Here is a 19,759-nt window from a genome sequence, read left to right as displayed (position 1 = left end):
TGGCAGGAGGGTCCCCAAGGGGTGGGTGTGCAGGCTAGGTGGGTGGAAGGAGGAGGCAGATAATGCAGGACAGATTGGACATTTTGTGCGTATTTCCTGATAAAAGCGCGTTTGGAATGCCTACACTGCATTCCCTTTAGGGGCTGGTGCACCTGTGGGGGTAGCTTTGTGCTGTGGGGCAGGGCGGAAGTGGCTGGGGTGGGGTGCTCCGGGGGGAGCTCAGGAACAAGAAGCCTGCCTGCGCTGCAGGGTGGAGAGGAAAGGGGAAGCTGGGTGTGGGAGAAGGCAGGGGCCGCCAGGGGCTGGGGAGAAGACAGCCCTGCGAAGAGAGAGAAGTCCCTCACAATGGACTCCGGCAGGGACGGTGTCTGACTGTCGAGGCTTGCTTGTGTGCTGAACGTCTGTCGTGGAAATCCTTCGGCTGCCCCAGCCCGGCACCTGGGCAGCCCTCTGGGAAGGAGCACCTTGGGGTGGGGGGAGAGGACCGGCAGAGAGAGGCTGCCGGGAGTGTGGGTGGTCAGCGAGAAGAAAGCGCTGTGGGGGGAGATGGCCACCCAGCAGCCGGCCCAGGATGTGCAGGACAGGGGAGGCCCAGAGATGGGCCGCGACCCTGAAGACCGTTGTTGTGGGAGCGGAGTGTGCCGACGTCTTGACACCGGAGCAGGGCCTGGCACGCTGTAAAGAGCTATAAACAGGCTAAATATTTTTGTCTGGTGTTTTGTCTGTCATTTGAGGGGAATTCCTAAAAATGAAATTACTCAAAAAGTACTCAGGGTCTTGGCACACGTTGCAATTTGCCCTTCAGAAAGGCTCGCCGAAGTCCAGAGCAAGGAGCGTGAGTTTCCGCCCCCGAGCCACGCCCCCTCCCGGCCAACAGCCGAAGGCAGATTTGTTTTCATTTTTGCCAATCTGGTGGGAATCAACGAGTTTTGAATGTAACTGTTAAGATCAGTTTTAGTAAGTTAACTGTGACAGCTCTTCCATCCTATTTACGGTTTCTCAACCCTAGCAGACAAATCTCCAAACCCTGCATCCTCTTGGCAAGTGGCTGGGCTCTCCTGTCCACCACCCCAGGACTGGACAGCTTGCCCAGCCGCGGAAGAGAACAGGCTCAGTGCTAGACTCACGAGTCTCGGTTTGTGCTGCGTAAGAAATCACCCCAAACCTTAGTGGTGTAAGCAGCACCTGCTTATTTACTCATAAATACGTGAGGTGCCCTAACTTATGCCATTTAGGCTGGACATCGCTGCTATGGATCATCTCTGCTCCACGGGTGCTGCCTGGGTTCCCAGCTGTGGAGTTAGCTGGCAACGAGTCCTCTCACGTGTCTGGCTGATGGCTGACCGTCAGAAGGGTCAGCGGTATAACTGGACACATGCTGTCCATCCTCCATCCGGCCAACCCTGACTCGTTCACAAGGTGATGGCTGTAGGACTCTCAAGAGAAGTTGCACAGGGCAACTTTTCAAGATCCCTCGTGGGAAATTCCATCTCACGCCTTCTCTGAGAACTCCCCTCCCCTGCCCTCAGAGTTTTGCCAGGGCCTCAGGACCTTACACCACTCCTGATAGATAAGTTACCCTGAGCCTGTCCACACGGCCTCCCTCCTAGGGTTCCTCTAGCTGCTTGTGGGAGAGGAAGAGGGAAAGCTAGTCAGGGTTCAGCCAGGGCAGTGGCAGGGGGAGAGGAGGAGGGTAGGACAGAAGATTGACAGGCCTCGGTGGTACTTGCAGAGGGACCAGAAAGGGCACAGGAAGCAAAGATGGTTCCAGATAGATTGTGTCTCTCCTCGAAGACATCTGGGTTGGGAGGGACGCCCAGCTGGGGCTCTGCCCTGTGTCAGAGCCGGCCGGTGCGGCTGGTCTTCTCAGCCTGGCATCCACCAGTACAGAACAGGCCTTCAGAGTGGGCATGGCTGTCTGTGCAGCAGCACTCACCCCTGGGGGGGTTGAGGCGCTAACCTGGGAGGCGGGTCGTGGGTGGCCACCACCGCAAAGCTTCATGAGCTTGCGTCATCCTGGTGCAGGACCGTGCTCATCTCTGCTGCGGTGAGCACTGGTGGTACGGTATCATTGCGATTATTTACATTCTCACTATTTTTGCTGTTAACTATTTCTTTTGGAGGAGATAAGAAGGGAGAATCAACATTTACTAGCAAATTTCCCACTTCGTGCCCTCTTCATGTCTTTGTTTCCGTGTCACATCTTCTCCCATCGGCCTGAAGAATTTTCCGTAACACTGGCTATTGTGCAGGTCTGTGGCAAACACGTTTTGTCTGTTTCATCTTATTGCGGTAAAAAAAAATCACAACATCTAAGTTGTCCTCTGTCTATTTCTAAGTGTCCAATTCAGTGGCGTTAAGTACATTCACAATACTGCAGTCATCATCATTTCTGTCTACACCTTCTCCGCGGCTCCAAGCAGAAACCCTAAGCACTTACTCTCCATTCCTCCTTCCCGCAGCCCCCGGTGACCTCTAATCGGCTTGCTGTCGGTAGAAGTTTGCCTGGTCTGGGTAGTTGGCATGGATGGAGTCGCGCAATAGCTGTCCTTGTGTGACCGGCGTATTTCACTCAGCGTCGCGTGTTTGAGGTTGGTCCCTGGGGTAGCGGGGGTCAGTAAGCAGTGCATCCCTTTCCAAGGCTCACAGTGCGCGGCAGGGGTGGCGCACACGGACAGCGGGGCGAGTGCGAACGGGGCTCCCTGGAACAGGGGCGTGCAAGCGGGACGTGCTCCCTGCTCTCCTCCCTCACTTCTCTCGGGTGCCCGCCCGCAGGGAGACGCTGGGCCATGATACTCCTGCTCCTCACTTTCTGAGGAGCCTCCAGATTGCTTTCCCCAGCAGAGGCGCCCCTTTCCGCCCCCAGCAGTGCTGCAGGGCGTGCGCATCTGCCTGCACACTTGTTTCCACGGATCGACCGAAACCTTTCATGCTTTCGGAGGCTCCCGATCCAGGGACTCCTCGTTCTCGGTCTTCTCCTGTCCTGGCCCGCGGAGCGGCGTTAACAGCGCCACCAGATCGCCCCCGCATCGCCTCCAGAGCCTAATTCTCCGCGAGTCCAGGGCTCGTCCTACAGAGAACCGCAGGCGCCCCGGGACCCGACCTCCCCGGCTCAGCCGTCGCCCCGCCCCGGCGCGCTTGCGCCACTGGCCGGCGCGGCTACTGCCGTCGCCCCGCCCCTCGCTCTGCGCGCGCGGGGCCCCGCCTTTCCGCAGGCGTTGCCAGGACGACGGCGCGTCCCTCGCGGCCCAGCCAACGCCCGGGCCTGCCTGCAGTGCGCAGTCTCGGTGCTTCCGCGGGCCCCGCCCCGTCCCCGGCCAGGCCCGGCACGACTCCGCCCCGCCCCGCCCCTCCCCGCCCGCGGGGAAAAACAGTCGCGCGGCGATGACGTCGCGGGGGCCTGGCCGGGCGTCGCGGACTCGGGAGATGGAGGAAAAGGAGCAATTACGGCGACAGATCCGTCTCCTGCAGGGTGGGTCGGGTCGGGCCCGGGTCGCGCGTCCGTCTCTTTACCCTAACCTCACGGCGGGCCCCTATCCGCCTCCCCGAAGGGGGTCGCTCTCCGCCTGCGGTGTCGACGGCCCGGTGGGGTCGGGTGGGGAGGGGGTAGGGTCGGGGAGGCGGTGGGGGACCTGGACCGGCATCTGGGCGGGCCAGGGTTAGCCCCTTGCGCGAGTTTCGCCAGACGGGTAGTGCGGGTCCTTCAGGCGCTGCGGCGGGTGGCGGCGGGGCCGTCGCTTAGTAACCGACGGGAGGCGGCCCCCCCCCACCCCCACGGGCGGACACTTCCTCGGCGCCCTCTCGCTCCCGGGGCCAGACAGTGGGGCGGAGGGCTTGGCCTTGGTGCGGCGTGGCGGAACCCCTGGACGTCTCGTTTGGCTGCTTCCCTCCGTACACCCACACTTCCCTTGATATTCCAGGCCCCGACTCCCCAGGCCTCAGTTTCTCAACTTTTCCATTTTTAGACCCGACTTGAGGTTTCTATACTTAAAAAATTTCCTGTTTAAAGTTATTCCCATTAATGGGGCGCCTGGGTGGCACAGCGGTTGAGCGTCTGCCTTCGGCTCAGGGCGTGATCCCGGCGTTATGGAATCGAGCCCCACATCGGGCTCCTCTGCTATGAGCCTGCTTCTTTCTCTCCCACTCCCCCTGCTTGTGTCCCCTCTCTCGCTGGCTGTCTCTATCTCTGTTGAATAAATAAATAAAATCTTTAAAAAAAAATAAAGTTATTCCCATTAAGAGAAGACTTAAGGACTTGGAAAGCGTGTATGAGGGAGAGTCCAGGCGGAGGTCGAGCCTGTCCAGAGGCTTCTTGGGCTCCTATCATGTGCGCGCTGCGGTGTTACCGGGTCAGGACATGGCTTTCTTTGGGTCTGGGGACAGGACTTGTGATGGGGGAGTGTTGTAACTGAGGGGCTAGCTACTGGTTTGTTGGTTGAGTTCTAACCCCCTGGGTTCCCCCTGAGGCCTCTACCTCTCCTGCACCAGGACTGCTCTCCAGGAGCTTCCTGGGAAAGCCTGTGGTGGTGGTGGTGTCAGCCCACTGTTGGGGCTCCAGGCAGGCCTCTTCTCCCCTTAGAGGAGGACAGTGTGACATCCTTGTCAATGGTGGATGCGCACAGGTGTCTGTTGTCTTACGTTCATTGTCCCGTGTGCCAGGCAGGGAGATGATTAAGGCGTATTCCTGCCCCCCCCCCCCCCCCCCCCCCCCCCGTGGGCAAGCCAGAGGGCCCCTGTGGCTGACTGGCTGCCTTGCTGAGACATTATACCATGGGAGCTTGCTGGTTTCTTCGTATCGAGGGACACATCCCCTTAAAGTACAGTGGAACCAGCATGATAATATTCCTGGCAAATTAGGGATATTATGCCACAGGAGTGCATCTTTAGGATAAACAACCAGAAATAGGACTGAAGTAGAACCGGTGGGAAAAGACTCATGGAAAAGATGGGCTGAGGGCATGTCCATGGTTCTCAGGCTCCAGGGGCTGCCTCTTCTGTGCTGCGGCCCGGCACGGACTCAGGAATGAGGTGGGGTCTGTGGGGCGTCTTGTCCGCTGATTCACTTCCTGGGTACTGTTGTTGATTTTCCGTTCACCCTCTGGTTAATTGAGCCTGTGATTCTGCCTTCTCAGGTCTGATCGATGACTACAAAAACCTCCACGGAAATGCGTCTGCCCCAGGCACCTCAGCTGCTTCCCGGTGGCAGCCACCTGCTTACAACAGCAGCAGGGCCTTCAGTGCCTGCTACCCTCGCCCAAGCCGGAGGGGCTTCTCCCCGAACCACGGGCCTGGATGGCGCAAGAAGTACTCCCTTGTGAATCGGCCCCCAGGATCCTCAGACCCCCCCGGTGACTGTGCTGTGCAGCCGCCCCTCGGGGCTGGGGGAAGCCAGGGCCCTGACCCCCAGCAGTATGTCCTGGAGAGGCAGGTGCAGCTTAGTTCAGATCAGAACATGGTCATCAAAGTCAAACCACCTTCAAAACCAGGTTCAGCTAGTGCTGCAGGGGTCCCTCGGGGCTCCTTGGAAGAGTTTGGGCCCCCCCCCTGGAGTGACCACAGGCCTTGGGAGGGTGAGGGCGAGCCTCCTGGTGGGCAGCGGCAACCCTCAAAGCCAGGAAGAGTCAAGGGGAGCTGCGGTGTAGAGGACCCCCTTCTGGTCCGCCAGAAGGAGCCTGGCAAGCCTCGGGTGGTGAAGTCCGTGAGCAGCATGAGTGACAGCCCCTCAGAGCCCCGGCGGACGGTCAGCGAGAGTGCGGTTGCAGTCAAGGCGCGCTTCCCATCGTCCACCCTGCCCCAGCGCAGTGGCACGGCTGTGGGCCGGAAGGTCGGCTCGCACTCTGTGGCCAGCTGTGTCGCCCAGCTCCTTGGAGATGGGAGAGTGAATGCTGGTCACCCAGATCAGCCGGCTTCGTCTGGTGTGGTGGCCGGCCCAGCTAGACCAGCTTCTGGACCCAGGCAGGCCCGAGAATCGTCACTGCTTGTGTCCTGTCGAACCCACAAGTTCCGGAAGAACAACTACAAGTGGGTGGCTGCTTCCTCCAAGAGCCCGCGGGCCGCGCGGAGGGCCCTTAGTCCCAGAGCAGCCTCGGAGAATGTGTGCAAGGCCCCCTTTGGCACCGCGGAGCAAGTGGAGAAGACGCAGCTCAGAGCCGATCCAGATGCCAAGCCCCGGAGGTCGGCTGCATCCTCCACGGCTGGGGCCTCCCCCAGCAAGTACAAGTGGAAAGCGTCCAGCCCCTCAGCCTCCTCCTCCTCCTCTTTCCATTGGCAGTCGGAAGCTGGCAGCAAGGACCATGCCTCCCAGCTCTCTCCAGTCCCATCCCGGTCCCCTCCGGGGGATAGACCAGCAGTGGGACCTAGCAGTTTGAAGCCCCTCCTCAGTGAGCCCCCACTCTCAGCTTACAAAGTGAAGAGCCGCACCAAGATCGTCCGGAGGCGAGGAAGTGCCAGGTAGGTGCCCCCGTCACCACCCCAGGGCTCCGTCTGGGCAGGCACGGGGCAGGCCTGCGCCTCCGCCGGCGTGGAGTGCAGAGCCTGTGCGAAGGCCCACCTGCGGGAGTGTGGGAGGGAGAGAAGCAGCATCCCCTGCTACTGGGTCAGGCCTCGGTGTGTGTGGTGACGTTCCTGTGCCCAGTACGAATGAGGCTGGGGTTCCTGCTCTCCCTTACAGCCGAGTAGTGGGGGCTTGGCCAGTGAGGCAGGTGGAGGCGGGTGCCAACAAGCCTCCCGTCTCTCCTGCTGGGGAGAGACCAGCGGCTGCCGGAGCAGCTTTTGCTCTGGGCCCACAGGGTTTGTGGATGATTGCTTTATACCCAGGCCAGACTTGGGGTGAGGAAACCGAGGGTGCACCAGGGAGGAAGTCTGCCTCCTTGGAGGCCAAGTGACCAGGTGAGTCACTGTCTCACTGAATAGGTGTCACTTCCCTGGCCGTCAACCCTCAAGGAGTGATGGGAGGCTAAAAAATGTCACTGTGGCTCAGTGCTTGGTCTGGGGTCAGGGCCTTAGGGCAGCTGTTAGCTGCGAGGGCAGACAGTCATTCCCGCTGCGAGTCCTGCTCTGGAGCTCTTTCCTGCTGTCTGACCTTGGTCTTTGGCCCTGCTCTCCCAGACAGGTGTGAGGTTACGTGGGCTCCCCCACCTTCTCTGGACAGTGGCCCTCCTCTGTTTCAGCCAGTGTGGAAAGGGTTGCTGTGAGAAGTTGCTCCTCGCGCCGAAATGGCCGGGGAGGCGGGGGGCAGCTCCTGCTCTGCCGTGGCTCCGTAGGGCCTCCCCCAGCCCCACTGGAGAGTTCGTCTGGCCTGGGGAGCCCGAGGAGACCTGGTGCAGATGCACCGGGTGGGGGTCAGCAGTTGGGGCCACTCTCCCTCTGCCCTGGCTCCAGGCTCTGCAGGGCGGGAGGGCGACAGCTGTCAGACAGCCTCTGCTGATGAGGTGGGAAGGCTGGGTCCTGCGGGGGCAGGCTGCCTCCTGGGGTGGATTACCTGGTGCCGGGATCCAGGTGGGCAAGGGTGGAAGGGGACAGCCGCCCCACGGGGGGAGCCCATTGGGAGCTGCCTGCTTTTTGTCTCTGCAGCCTTCCTGGGGACAAGAAGAGCAGCCCCCCACCTGCTGCTGCTGCTAAGAGCCAGTTCAGCTTGCGGCGGAGGCAGGCCCTCCGGGGAAAGAGCAGCCCCGTTCTGAAGAAGACCCCCAACAAGGGCCTGATGCAGGTCACCAGGCACCGGCTGTGCTGCCTGCCTCCAGGCCGGGCCCACCTCCCCACCAAGGAAGGTATGACCAGGAGGAGGGGTTCTGGAAAGTTTGCTTAGCCAGGTGTGTGAGTCTCACCTCCCCGAGTCTGTGCTGGCTCTGCTCGCCTGTTAGGAGCCACCTTCGGCCTCCACCTTGTCCTGCCAGTGCTCCAGCCCAAGAACGCTCAGCCTGGTGGGCAGTGGGTGGTTTGGGCAGGAGAGCAGAGGAGAAGGACTGGGCCCTTGCACCCTGCGCTCTGGGTGGGGGAGATGCCGCTGGTCAGACGCGTCGTGGCCTTTTTAGCGCATCTCTCCTGTAGACCCAGTCACGTCCTTCTTGGTGAAAGGAGTCAGAAAGTGGATGAGGAGGTGGCAGCCATGCAGGCCTGCAGGGAGAGGAGGGGTGGTTTGTGCTCCCGGGGCTCCCCTACCCTAGGCCTCTGCTGCCTGTCCTAGGCCTGCAGGCTGGCAAGACCACGGGTGTACCCTCCTCTCCCTGTTGGTTGCTGCCTTTTCCTCCGGAATCCTGAGGTGGCCTGGGAGGAGTCTGTGTTGCCCGCTTCCTGAGTTGCTGGTGTTTAGTGATGGGTGAAGGGTTGGGGACCGTTGCGGGTTGTGGTCCCCTTCCTGAGAACGGCCCCCACTCTATGGTGATGGCAGCACACAGGGAACTGGCACATGCTGGTGATCTGGGGTGGGGGGTCGGACTCGGAACTTGTGCATTAATGGCTGTTTTGTGCCGGGCGTTTGGGGAGCCCGCCAAGGGGTCAGCAGGGCTTTGGACACATCTCCAGAGGAGGCGGTGCCTGGGCAGAGCCGAGTGCCTGTGTGCAGCTGGTGGTGGGAGAGTGGGGCACTGGGGCCACGAGAAGGTGTGAGGAAGTGAGGCTGGAGGGTGCTGGCCACACCCAGCTGCCACAGCAACTGTGGACCTCTTCCCACGTGGACAGAGCAAAGGGAGCCCCATGGTGTTCCCTGGTGGCCACGGCGAGGGGGCTGGATTGGGGGTTGGGCTTCAGCTGCAGGACTGACTGGGAGCAGACAGAAGGCTGTGGATGAACTGATGGCCAGGCTGTCCCAGGCCTGACAGGGGAGGATGGGTTGAGAACGCTCCTTGCTCTGGGAGGCTGGCAGGGGGTGGCTGAGTCCCCAGGGAGGTTGGGGCAGTCTGGAGAGAGGTCAGGAAGTAGTGCCCGGGGGCATCCGGGCCTTTGCCAGGATTGATGGCTCCCGCTCAGCTCCTGTGTCATAGTGTTGTCACAGCGGGCAGAGAAGTCTGGGTGAGTGGAGAAGGTGCCAGTGGAGATCTGACCCCGCAGGTAAGCGATCACACAGGGACGGCCACCTGTGGGCAGTGACGGCACTCAGGCCTGGCTGTGGCTGGTGGGCGTATCCACGGGCCTCTTTGCATCCTGCCTCAGGTGCTGGGGCTCCAGGAGGCATGAGGCTCTCCTGAGGCCTGCATCCTAGCCCACGGGGCACTTAGATATTTCAGTGGTGACTTGCCACAGGGAGAGTGGGTTGGGGCGGACGGAGACCGGATGGCCGGGCCAGAGCCTCGAGATGGTGGTGTTTCAGTGAGTCTTGGATTACAGGGATGTGGTGAGAGGATGTGGTGTGAGGCGGCTTGGGGAAGAAGTGTCCCCGTCGGAGGCTGCTTGCCCTGGCACCAGGGCGCTCTGGAGTGCCAGCTTCCTGGAGTGCTGCTGGGCATCCACTGGGCACCCGCTGGGCGTCAGGCCTCCTCTCTGGGCCTGGAAGGAAGTATTTGTAGAGGAAGTGCTGAGCCTGGCGTCGCGTGGGACAGGGTTACAGCAGACAGGGCCCGCCAGGGGCTCCTTGTCCTAATGCTGGGGTGGCACCGAGGGGGTTGGTGGGGCATCCCAGGTGGGCACACGGAAGAGGTCAGACTCTTCGGTCTGTGTTCTTGGTGTTGCCACCCTCCAGGAGTTGAGAAGAGCTGCCTTGACTGTGACCTGGCCAGGCCTGTCCTATCCCTGCCCCCCAGGGAACCTGGTTTGGGGGTGGACAGGCCTGAGCCAGACCGTTGCCGTCCTTTAGGGTGGGCGCCTTGGAGGAAGGAGAGCCATTCGTTTGAGGAACTTCTCCTGTCTAGTGTGCCGAGGGCCTGCAGCTGAGGACCCCTCTCCAGATGGGGCAAGAGGTGGACAGCACCTGAGACCCTCCACACACAGGCGGACTTCTGTGCTCTTCTCACCTGCTCTCAGCAGGAGGGCCCTGGTGGGCCCGGGGCTGGAGTGGGGGCTGCCCGAGGCACGGCTTGCTACAGGAGCCACTGGGGAGAGCAGGGCCCAGGCCGCACGGGCAGCATCCTGGGGCCATGGCCTGGGGCTGGCATCCTCACGCAGTGACACAGGCCAGGATGCTCTAGGACACTCACTGGCCACCAGGTGGACAACGGCATGGAGAGTTAAGGGGCTGGCGGGAATGCTGGGTCTGCAGATCTGGGGGGCCGTGAAAGGCGGTGTGCGTCCGCCCTGGAGCTGTGCCTGCAGGCTCAGGCCCTGCTTGCTTGTGTTCTGTTCTTGTTGGGCCTGGGATGCCTGGTTCTCTTGTGAGCTGTACGGGTCCAGTCCGAAGATGTGCAGGCTGCCTCCTGCTGGTAGGATGGGCGCAGTGCGGGCGCCAGTGCTGAGGGAGCCGGCAAGGTCCCTGCCTTCCTAGTTCTCTCCACTAGGAGGTGAGCCGGTCAGCTCGTAGTTACAGACGGATGTGATAGCCAGGGCACAGAACGCCCTGGGAGGACTGTGGAAAGGTGGGGGAGAGTCCTGTTGGGACAAGGGTTTGGAGAAGGCTGCTACTCATTCATCCACTTGCCCATCCCCTCCATCCATCCTCCACCCATCCTTCCATCTATCTGTCCATCCGTCCGTCCACCCTCCATCCACCATTCATCGTACATCTATCCAGCTGTTTATCCGCGTATCCATTCCCCCATCTGTTCTCCCTTTGTCTGTCCTCCGTCCATCTGTCCTCCATCTACCATCCGTCCATCCTCCATCCATCCTCCATTTTTCCTCTGTCCACCGTTCTTACTCCCATCCCCATCTGTCGCCCCCATCCATCCAACAGGCAGGCGTGGAGTAGGTCTGGTGCAGGAAGGCGTGCTGGCCCCCGTGGGTGCTGTGCGTGCTGCAGCCACGTTGCCGTCATTGACAGCTCCCTGGGTACTTGTAAATAAGCTGAGAAGATACTCTCAGGTGGTAAATGTGCTCAGAGGGAAAGGAAATGGGGTCACGTAGCAGAGAGCTGCGGGGAGTGCGGGCAGTTGGCATTTCTGAGGAGGTGACCTCCCAACTGAGACCTGCGTGAAGGGAAGGAGGAGTGAATGGCACGCCCCTCTGCAGGTGAAGGGCACAGGCGGGGTGAGCTGTGCCGTGTTGCAGGAGCAGAGAGAGGTCCTGTGTGGCAGGCGTGGGGAGGGGCGGTGGCTGAGGCCAGATGGAAGGCGGGACCCGTGTGATGGGAGGGTCCGGTGGGCCGCAGTAAGGGGAAGGGGGTGGTTCTGGATACGTGAGAGGAGGGACCTGGGGGCCGCATGAATGTGCTCAGGGACATGACGTGGCTATGTCGGGGGCCCAGGAGTGTCCAGCAGGCCTGAGTCCTGGCAGTGAGCCAGGAAGAGCCTTCAGTAAGGTCTTGGATGCTGGGCCAAAGAGTGGGGTCCTCGTTCTCAGAAGTGGGCCGGGAGCTCGTGGAAGATGCTTGTGCACAGGCCTGAAATGCTGGGCGGGCGGCTCCAGCCACACCACCTTGAGAGCCTGAGACTGGTGGAGGTGGCAGTGGGGGGGACAGGAGTGAAGACGAGCGTTTCCCTGGGCTGAGGGCTACTAAGGAGTCAGTGGGTGGCTCCCCCAAGCACCTCCTTCTGCCAGGTCCACAGGCTTCCCTCTCCTGTCTCCCTCCTTTCCCTGCTCCACCACCTGGGCAGGCCCCAGCCGACTGCAGCTGCCTCAAACACAAGTTTTCATTTGATGCTGTGGACATTTGGGGTGCAGACCCTGGGCTCCGGGGCTCTGGGCCGGCCACCATGGCCTCCCTGTGGTGGACAGGCTGCTTCGAGGCTTCTCTTACCCGTTTTCCCTGACAGATCATTGACCCAGGTCCAGACTTCTGTGGAAGCTGTGTAGGGGAGGGACCTGACCCCTGGTGGGCTCCTGCCCAGTGGAGGGAGGGAGGGGGAGGGGTAGGTCCCTTCCCAGCCCCGCGGAGCCGCCAGTGGCCAGCAGAGGGCGCACTGGCCCCTCTTATCTCTCAGTCCACCTCTTTCTGGTAATTGATTGCCTAATTTCCTCTTTATGTGAAAGAAAGCAGATATCCAGTAATTTGCAGCAATAACCTGCTAATGCTAGGCCAGTATCAAAACTCCCCTGTTCATTTCAAGTGGCAGATAAAACACTAATACATAATTATCCTTGCAAATTGGATTGTTTTAAATAACCAAAAGGCTGTGGCCAGGAGAGAGCGATCCCATCTCCCTGGAGTTCCTGTTCCCGTGTAATTGCCCCGCTCAATCAATTTCCCTGGCATTAGAAATTCCATCACAATCAACATTAAGCTTTATTCATTGTGATGGCTAAGAGCCGGGCCATTTCTCCTCTTTTTCTTAACTGGCAAAATTAATCAGGGAAAAGATTTTAAACATTTACCCGTGCGAAAGAGGTCAGCTCTGCCACTATATTGCTCAGCAGATAAGGGGGCTAATAAAAAGAAAATTGAATTACTAATGATCACCAGGAACAGAGTATATAAAACCTGGCAATCGCAGGTTCAGGAAAAGGGAGAATCAATTTTCTTGGGACAAGGTGCGCTCATTTTTTATTTTAGCGCATATTATCAGCAATTTAATTTGAGAGCGCATAAACAGGAGGAAACAGTTAGGGAATAATGAGCCCGGAGGTGTAAAGTGCCGCGGGATATATGCTGTACACAATTTATTTGGCACAACAGATAATCGCTTTAATTGAATTCAAAACTGCATCGTTCAGCAGCCGTGTGGCCGCTGGTGCCTTGCGCCCGGGGACTGAGCATTATGAAGATCTGGCCTGACTCCTCCTCCTGCTTTCCCCTCTCTGCCTCCCCTCCCCAGCTCCCCTGCCCACAGACCCTCCTGCCCAGTTCACCTAGAGTCAGACTTTGGTTGGGAGGTGGGGCAGGTGGCCCCTTGGGGACACCATGTGACCCCACCCCCACCCCTGTGTTCCCCGCCTCTGCCTCTAGCCTTCCTCCCCTGACTTTTCTCCTGGTGGTGAGTCTGTTGGCCGCTGGGGGGATCAAGAGATGACACCCGAGAAAGGGCCCCAGGGAGCTTCGTTTGCTGAGGACTGGTGGGGTTGACTGCATTTTGGCTGCACAGAGACCCTGCTTGATGTGTCTCAGGGTGGACAGACACTGGAGAAAGCGGAGAGAGAAAAGCCTTTTATAGACCTCAAAAATGGTTTCTGATTTACCACCCATGTAATTGTGGCAATTAGTGATCTCAGCTTGTGGTGTTTACAGTGCACACAGCTCACGTTGGCTCGTGCTCTGGTGCAGGGCCTGGCTGTCCTGGGCCTGTTCGGCTTGTCTCCATCCACACGGGGCCCAGTGCCAGGACTCGGGCCACCCTGAGGTAGAAGGCTTCTTATATGCAGAGTGGGTACTTCCCGGAGCATCTCACCTGTGCCCTAGTCTAGGGGGCTTCATAGTGGCCACAGGTCATGGGATTCCTACCTGCCACTTGGAAATGGTGGCCTTTGTGTGCCAAGAAGAAGCTGTGGTTGGGTGGACAGGTGTCACCTTCCAGACCTCGCTCGGGTGGGAGGGCCCTTCTAGCTCACCTGGCTGGGACGGTGGTAGCCCCCCTCCTCCCCTGTGTCATCTTGAGTCTGGGGCCTGGCCCAGGGTGCCTGAGATGGCACAGCTGAGCAGCTAGTGCGGTGGGTGAAGGTGTGGGTCTGGGAGAGGTCGCTCAGGGCTGCAGGGACAGGACTGTGGGGGGGCCCAGTTTTCACTTGAGCCGGGCCTTGCATTGCCACTTCGCCTCTGGGTGAGAGCTTACCGCCCATCGCTCAGGCCACCGTATCGGCCATGTGGTCTGGAGAAGCTGCTGTCCCCTCTGTGCAGACAAGAAGTGGACTGTCCACTCACCCTAGGTCACTGGCAGAAAAGGCAGCTGTGGTCTTGGCCCCTTATCTGGGTCTTACCAGGTCTTCACCGTGCAGCTCCCAGTGACAGTCCCTGGTGGTGGTGTCCGGCTAGAAGCACCTCTGGCTGGGATCGCCCAGTCTTGGGGGGCCACCCTGCCGCTCTAGCCAGAATTGGGACACCTAAGGGGGACCCGTCGGCTCAGTTGGTGAAGCGTCTGACTCTTGATTTTGGCTCAGGTCACGATCTTGGGATCGTGGGATTGAGGCCCACACTGGGCTCCGCACTCAGCATGGTATCTGCCTGTTCCTCTCCCTCTGCTCCTCCCCTCAGCGCCCGCATGCGTGTGCTCTATTTCTTTTCTTTAAAATAAATAAATAAATAAAATCTGTTTTTTTTTTTTTTTAAAGATTTTATTTATTTGAGAGAGAGACACACACGCAGAGAGACAGAAGATGAGCAGGGGTGAGGAGCAGCGGGAGAGGGAGAAGCTGAGCAGGGAGTGGGACAGGGGACTCGATCTCAGGACCCCAGGGTCATGACCTAGGCTGAAGGCAGATTCGTCACCGACTGAGCCACCCAGGTGCCCCTAAATAAAATCTTTAAAACAAAGAAGTAGAACACCCGCTCCCTATGTCCCAGGTTTCTCCAGGGAAGTACGCAGGGAGTTTCTCCCCATGTGAGCTCCTCTCGGACCCCCCTCCACTCCTCCTCCAGTACCTGGGCCCCTCACCAGGTCTCTTGGGTGGCCGTTGTGCCTTCCCCTGGCCCCGGAACAGGGCCACACAGTGCTTGCTCAGCGGTGGATCTCCCCATCTCCCCAGTCCCTGGGTGGAGAGTCTGTGGGCCGTCTTGCTCCTTGCCAACCCCCTCCTGGCTCCTTAGGCAGGTACCCCTGGCCGGCTGTCCTGGGGCTTGAAGGGCCCATGTTGGGGTTGCCCCCTTGTTCCTGGAGAGGTCACAGCAGGCCTCTCAAGAGTTCTGGGCATCAAAGCCTGTCTGGACATGCTCGGTTTGTGCAGGGACATTTGTGGGGTTCTTGCCGAGCAGGCACCAGTGGATGGGGGGCTCGGGCTGCCCCCACTTTTGGCTCTGTCCTCTAGCTGCCCCTTGAGCAGCTGCCAGGAGGGCCTTTTACGCAGTTCTCACTTGGCTCCCTTCTCTGAGGGCTCCAGGTGCGTGGAAAAGCCCAGCTCTCCCTGCCTGCTGGGCCCCACCCCCTCCAACCAGGCCTGTGCTTCTGACCAGGGTACCCAGTGATGGGCAGGGGGTGAGCCAGGCCACAGCACTGCGGCATCGCTCTCAGGAGGCAGCCTGAGACCCCGCTGCTTGCTGCTCAGCGGGCCCGTGTGAGGCCTGTGATGGCCTCAAGGCTGTGGGCAGGTCGGGGAGCAGAGCAGAGCCTCGGGCCTTGCCCTGGGCCTCCACAGGAAGGGGGCCTATTCTCACCATGGACGTTTGCAGGGTGCTCTCGGATGGCTGGGTGTGGCTGCACCCTGACCCTGCACTGCGGCCAGGCTGCTGGATGGACCCTCTGATCTGGGGGCCTCCCTGGGAGGCTGGCCGTCGTGGAATGCATGCTGCTGGGTAGTGCTCAGACTCCAGCGCACGGTGCCCGGAAGCCTGGGGGTGGGGGTGTCACTGCCTGCCCAGGGCCAGCCTCTGGGGCAGGACACGGTGCTGGCCTCGGGGACCTTCTTGGGCTGGCTAGCTGTCCTCTACTGATTTAGGCAAAGGCCACCGGTTGTAGCCTGTGGGGGAGTGGGAGACTTGCAGGGGACACCAGGGATGCCTCTCTCAGGCCCCATGTTGTGGGCAGGGCTGTGTGGCAGCCCTGGCCGCAGCCCCAGGAGGGTCCTGACTCCCACCACACAGCTGAGAGGAGGATGGAGGGGGCTTCCTGTGTCATCACGGCAGGGGAGGATGCTGGGGAGGGCCAGGGCTGGGTGACTTCCATGAGGCGCGTCCCTCCCGTCCCCCTGGGTGCTGGGATCTTGCTGAGGGGCCCTGGTTAGGAGCCTCACTCGCTTCCAGTTTCCACATCTGTGACGGGGCCAAGGGCCACTTCCGGGGCCGCTGTGCTGACCACAGGAGCCAGGTGGCCAGGGGCTGGGGGCAGGGCTTGGTGGAAGCCAGCCAGGTTGGCTGCCGGGGGTTCCCGCCACGGAGGGCTTTGCCTTCCGTGTGGCTCACTGGTGCGCCTGGCTCTTTAGTCTCACCAGGGCGGACGCGGCAAGAGCAGTTCCATCCGGAGCCCTGCTTCCATACGGGAAGGAGAAGGTGCTGAATTAGGTGCTGCGAAAGGCAGCCACAGTGATCCATGTGAGCCTTGCATGAGTTGTCAGGCGCATCGGAGGCCTCGACTTAGTGATTTAGTGCGTCGTGGCTGTGGTAATGAATTACTCCGCGAGAACCGGGGTGGGAGGGCACGTCTGCGTGCGTGCATGGCGTTCCCGTGGCCCCATGGGCAGGTCAGAGCCTCTAGGGAAGTCGCGGCCACTGCCGAGCTGCGGACTCCCAAGTGGTGTCCTGAAGCTGAAGCCTGCCGGGCCGGGGAACGGGAGCGCCCTCTGGTGGGCTCGGGTCTCCCCTGGTTGGGGACGGCGTGGGCTGCTTCTTGTGTCTGATGATCTGATGATCGGGATGCGCCGAGGGTGGTGCACCCCCAAGTGCAGTTTGAGGGTCCCTCTCAGCCTGGTGGGCTCACGGGTGCCTGCCCGTCAGCAGGCACTGGGGCGCAGGACGAAGGCTCAGCCCTTCCTGTCAGTCCTGCTGTTCCTCCTGCTGCCGCCCGTCGGGTGCTCTGTCCTAGCAGCTTTCTTGGGTCTGACCCCTCCCACCTCTGGGAAGGGGGCCAGCTTCAGTGGCCACCTGGTGAGAGGGTGTGGGTTGGCCTACCTCCTGGAGGTGTGGCCTTCCAGGTCTCTGGAAGTTGGCGCCTTCTCTGCGCGGCTGTCAGAATGTTGCTGGGCACCCTCTCCCAGGCCTGGGGTCCTGTTCCTCCTGCTGGAGTGCCCACCTAACTCCTCTGTACCCTTGCTATGGGCACCTGCCGTGGCACTGGGCCCTTGGTGTGCTCTGTGCTGGGGGATTCCTCCAGGGCAGGGCAGGGCTGCGTGTGGCCAGGGCTTCGCCTGGATATGGGTCCCCATCGGGGTCCCCGTGTTCCCACCTGACCGGCAGTTTCCCGTGGCGCATGTCCGTTGGCATGCTGGGGCGAGGTCCTAGCAGGAAGGAAGTGCCGGTTCCTTTGGCGTCTCCTGCCCCGTGCTGGGCTTGCACGGCAAGGGCAGGGGTTGGCCAGGACGGGGAAGGCCCGTGTGAGAGTTAACAGCTCAGCCGATGCCACCCTGCACGTGGGGCCTGTTGTCTTCTTGCTACTCATTCCTCTATGCCATTTCTGCCCCCGATAAGCAAATGTCACTGAGTGTCACCGAGCCCTAAGCAGTGCTAGGCATGTGGCCCCGGCAAGGCCCAACGGCATAGCGGTGAAAAGAAGTGACGGCAGCCCGGATGTGACTCTGTGGCAGAGAGAAGACAGGGAGGGACTGGCCCGCTGGCAGGGAGTTGGAGGGGGCTCCTGCCTGGGCCGGGCTTTCTAAGGGCCAGAGGGTGGAGAGGAAAGTGCGCACGCCACGAGGGGCACTCTGAGCAGAGAGAACGGTGTGCGCTCAGGGCAGGTGGCAGAGCACGGCTGCGGCTTTCTTTCACCTGGACTGGCCTAGAATGAAGGGACACGGGGATGCCCACAGGTGGCAGGAGGGCCCGCAGCGATCTGACACTGCTGCCTCTCCCAGCCCCCGGGAAGGGTGGTCACGAGGTCCTGGGGTGTTAGGGACATCTACCTGTGCCGCGTCTGCTGTCTGCTGCCAGGCTCCTTCTGCCTGGATGGCTGTGCCCAGTGTAGACCAGAGCCATCCTGGGTGCTGGGCTCACAGGGAGGCTACCAAGGGAGGGGACAGAGCCAAGTTAAGTTTGCTGAGTGACGGCTGTCTAGACTGAGCCCGGGGTGAGCCAACGCCCAGAGGCAGAAAGTGAGGCTGGGGAGACACTGGACCTTCCCCTCTGTGGGCAGCAGTCTGCACCTGACTGGGCCTGGGCCCCCTTCTGTGGCCTGCAAGCCTCACCTCCAGAACGTGTCAACACTCTGGGCCCCGTGCTAGCTGCAGAGCAGATGCTGGGCCTCCCCACGAGGCGGGGCCAGGGCTGGAGGAAGCTAACGGTCCAGATGGGGTTGGCAGGCACGGGCGTTGCTGTGTGACCAGCGCAGTCCAGCCGGGGGGGAGGGAGGTAGGCCGGGAGAGGATGTGGGGGCACAATCTGCCCGCCCCCAGCCCTGTTCTTGTCCTCAGGCCCTGCCCTGGGTCCTTGGTAAGAATCTGGTGCAAGCTGATGGCCAGGTTGTGCCAGGATCCTAGTGCAGCGTCCAGGAGCAAAGCGGGCACACTCCTCGTAGGTACAGGCAGATGAGGGCACAGAGGTAGGTGGGTGCGTGGGTGGATGGCCCCGAGGGGCTTGGGCGTTGGTTTGTCCGTTCACTGCCAGTGGCCTCTCAGTGCCCTTTTTGTCCTGGGCTCACTGGGGCCAGTGGCAGACTCCTGCCTCGAGGGGTGAGGGGTTATACCTGGCCCTGGGAGGGCTGGGGGCTGTGGACCCTGTGTGCTGTCTGCTGCTCCCTATGGCATTTGGGGCTGGAACCCGGGCACTGGGCTGGGGGGTATGACCCAGCTGTCCCCTTGGCACCTCCTGGCCTGGACATTTTGTGTAACGGAGGAGGAGCAGGAGTGTGACTTTGGAGCTCCCCAGGAGCACTGCCGGACGAGCCCCGTCCCGTCGGGGCCGCTGAGATGCAGAGCGGCATCAGGCTATGGCTCAGGGACAGTAGTTCCAGGGAGTGGTGCTGGGAGCTGCCTGGTGCCTCAGGTGGAATTCTTTCCTGCTGAGGACGGCTGGGCGAAGGAGGAGGACACATGGAGGGACACGATGTCCCCAGGCTGGGTCTTCTGGTCCAGGCCTCTGGGGAGGGGACAGGAGCTGAGTTTGGTGGGGGACAGCAGTCCTGGGGTCTGTCCCCTTCTGGGAACTCTGCAGCTGGAGGATTGTGTCTTTGGTGCTTGGCCCCATGGGAGGAGTGGGGCAAGGCGGCTGTGGCTCCCGAGGACCTGCACAGAGAGCCCCCTCCCCTGCCTACCTCAGCCTGGCCCTGTGCCTACCCAGCAGTGACACGCTGGACTCCACCTGTGAGACTCCGAGAGCCAGCAGTGTGTCCCTGAATCAGGCCTGAGCCGCCCTTCGAGGTTCCTCTGGTTGGCATGGGGCTCCGAGGGGCCAAGGTGGGCATCTCACAAAGGAGGTCTAGAAACATGTCTCTCCTTTGGGGTTCTCTGTTGCCTGGCTTTCCTTACTCCTTGTGCTTTAAAGGGGAAAGAAAAGACCCAGGTGGGGGGGGCGGTTCATTGTCTGGATCCGGCCCATGCCGTGTTGTCCCCTTGGCTTGTGAAGGGTAGGGGAGTGGCTGGAGGCCACAGAGTCCCACCGCCCCTCTGTCTGTCCCGGGCAGTAGCACTGGCTGGCGTGTGTGCCCTCAGGGGAGGGACAGCAAGTGGGGAGCAGAGGCTGGGGGGTGGGGGCTGCTGTCCCAGGTCAGAGCCACTCCCACAGACCACAGCAGGCCTGTGTTTGGATGCAGTGTCCACAGGTGCTTGGATGAGTGGCCCTAGGTCTCTTGTGAAAAACAGGCAATTGTACAGTTATAAATATGTCCTAAGCATAGCCGTATCCCGCAAGTTAATGATCCCGGTTTTCCTCCAATTTTTTTTCTAATTTTTTTTGACTCACGGGTTTTTTAAGAAGGGTATTTTGTTTCATTTCCAAACCTCTCAG

General features: G+C 60.7%; 1 protein-coding gene across 3 annotated transcripts in view; it reads left to right on the top strand.

Annotated features, from left to right (window-relative positions):
• Nucleotides 1-3,369: 3,369 nt before the first annotated feature.
• ZC3H3 (zinc finger CCCH-type containing 3) overlaps nucleotides 3,370-19,759 on the top strand; it is an 89,193-nt gene continuing 72,803 nt past the window's right edge. For 2 of the 3 annotated variants that reach the window (XM_048212459.2, XM_057307999.1), the window contains exons 1-3: nucleotides 3,383-3,472; nucleotides 5,133-6,450; nucleotides 7,573-7,769. In XM_048212459.2, the coding sequence (XP_048068416.1) occupies nucleotides 3,385-3,472; nucleotides 5,133-6,450; nucleotides 7,573-7,769 (1,603 nt within the window). In that variant the 5' untranslated portion in view covers nucleotides 3,383-3,384. Of the gene's footprint in view, nucleotides 3,473-5,132; nucleotides 6,451-7,572; nucleotides 7,770-19,759 lie in introns of all 3 variants that reach the window. The other variant, XM_026488907.4, reaches the window with a different exon arrangement.

This window comes from Ursus arctos, unplaced genomic scaffold (assembly GCF_023065955.2).
Source record: "Ursus arctos isolate Adak ecotype North America unplaced genomic scaffold, UrsArc2.0 scaffold_6, whole genome shotgun sequence".
Taxonomy (NCBI): Eukaryota; Metazoa; Chordata; class Mammalia; order Carnivora; family Ursidae; genus Ursus; species Ursus arctos.
This window is presented reverse-complemented; position numbering and strand designations above follow the sequence as displayed.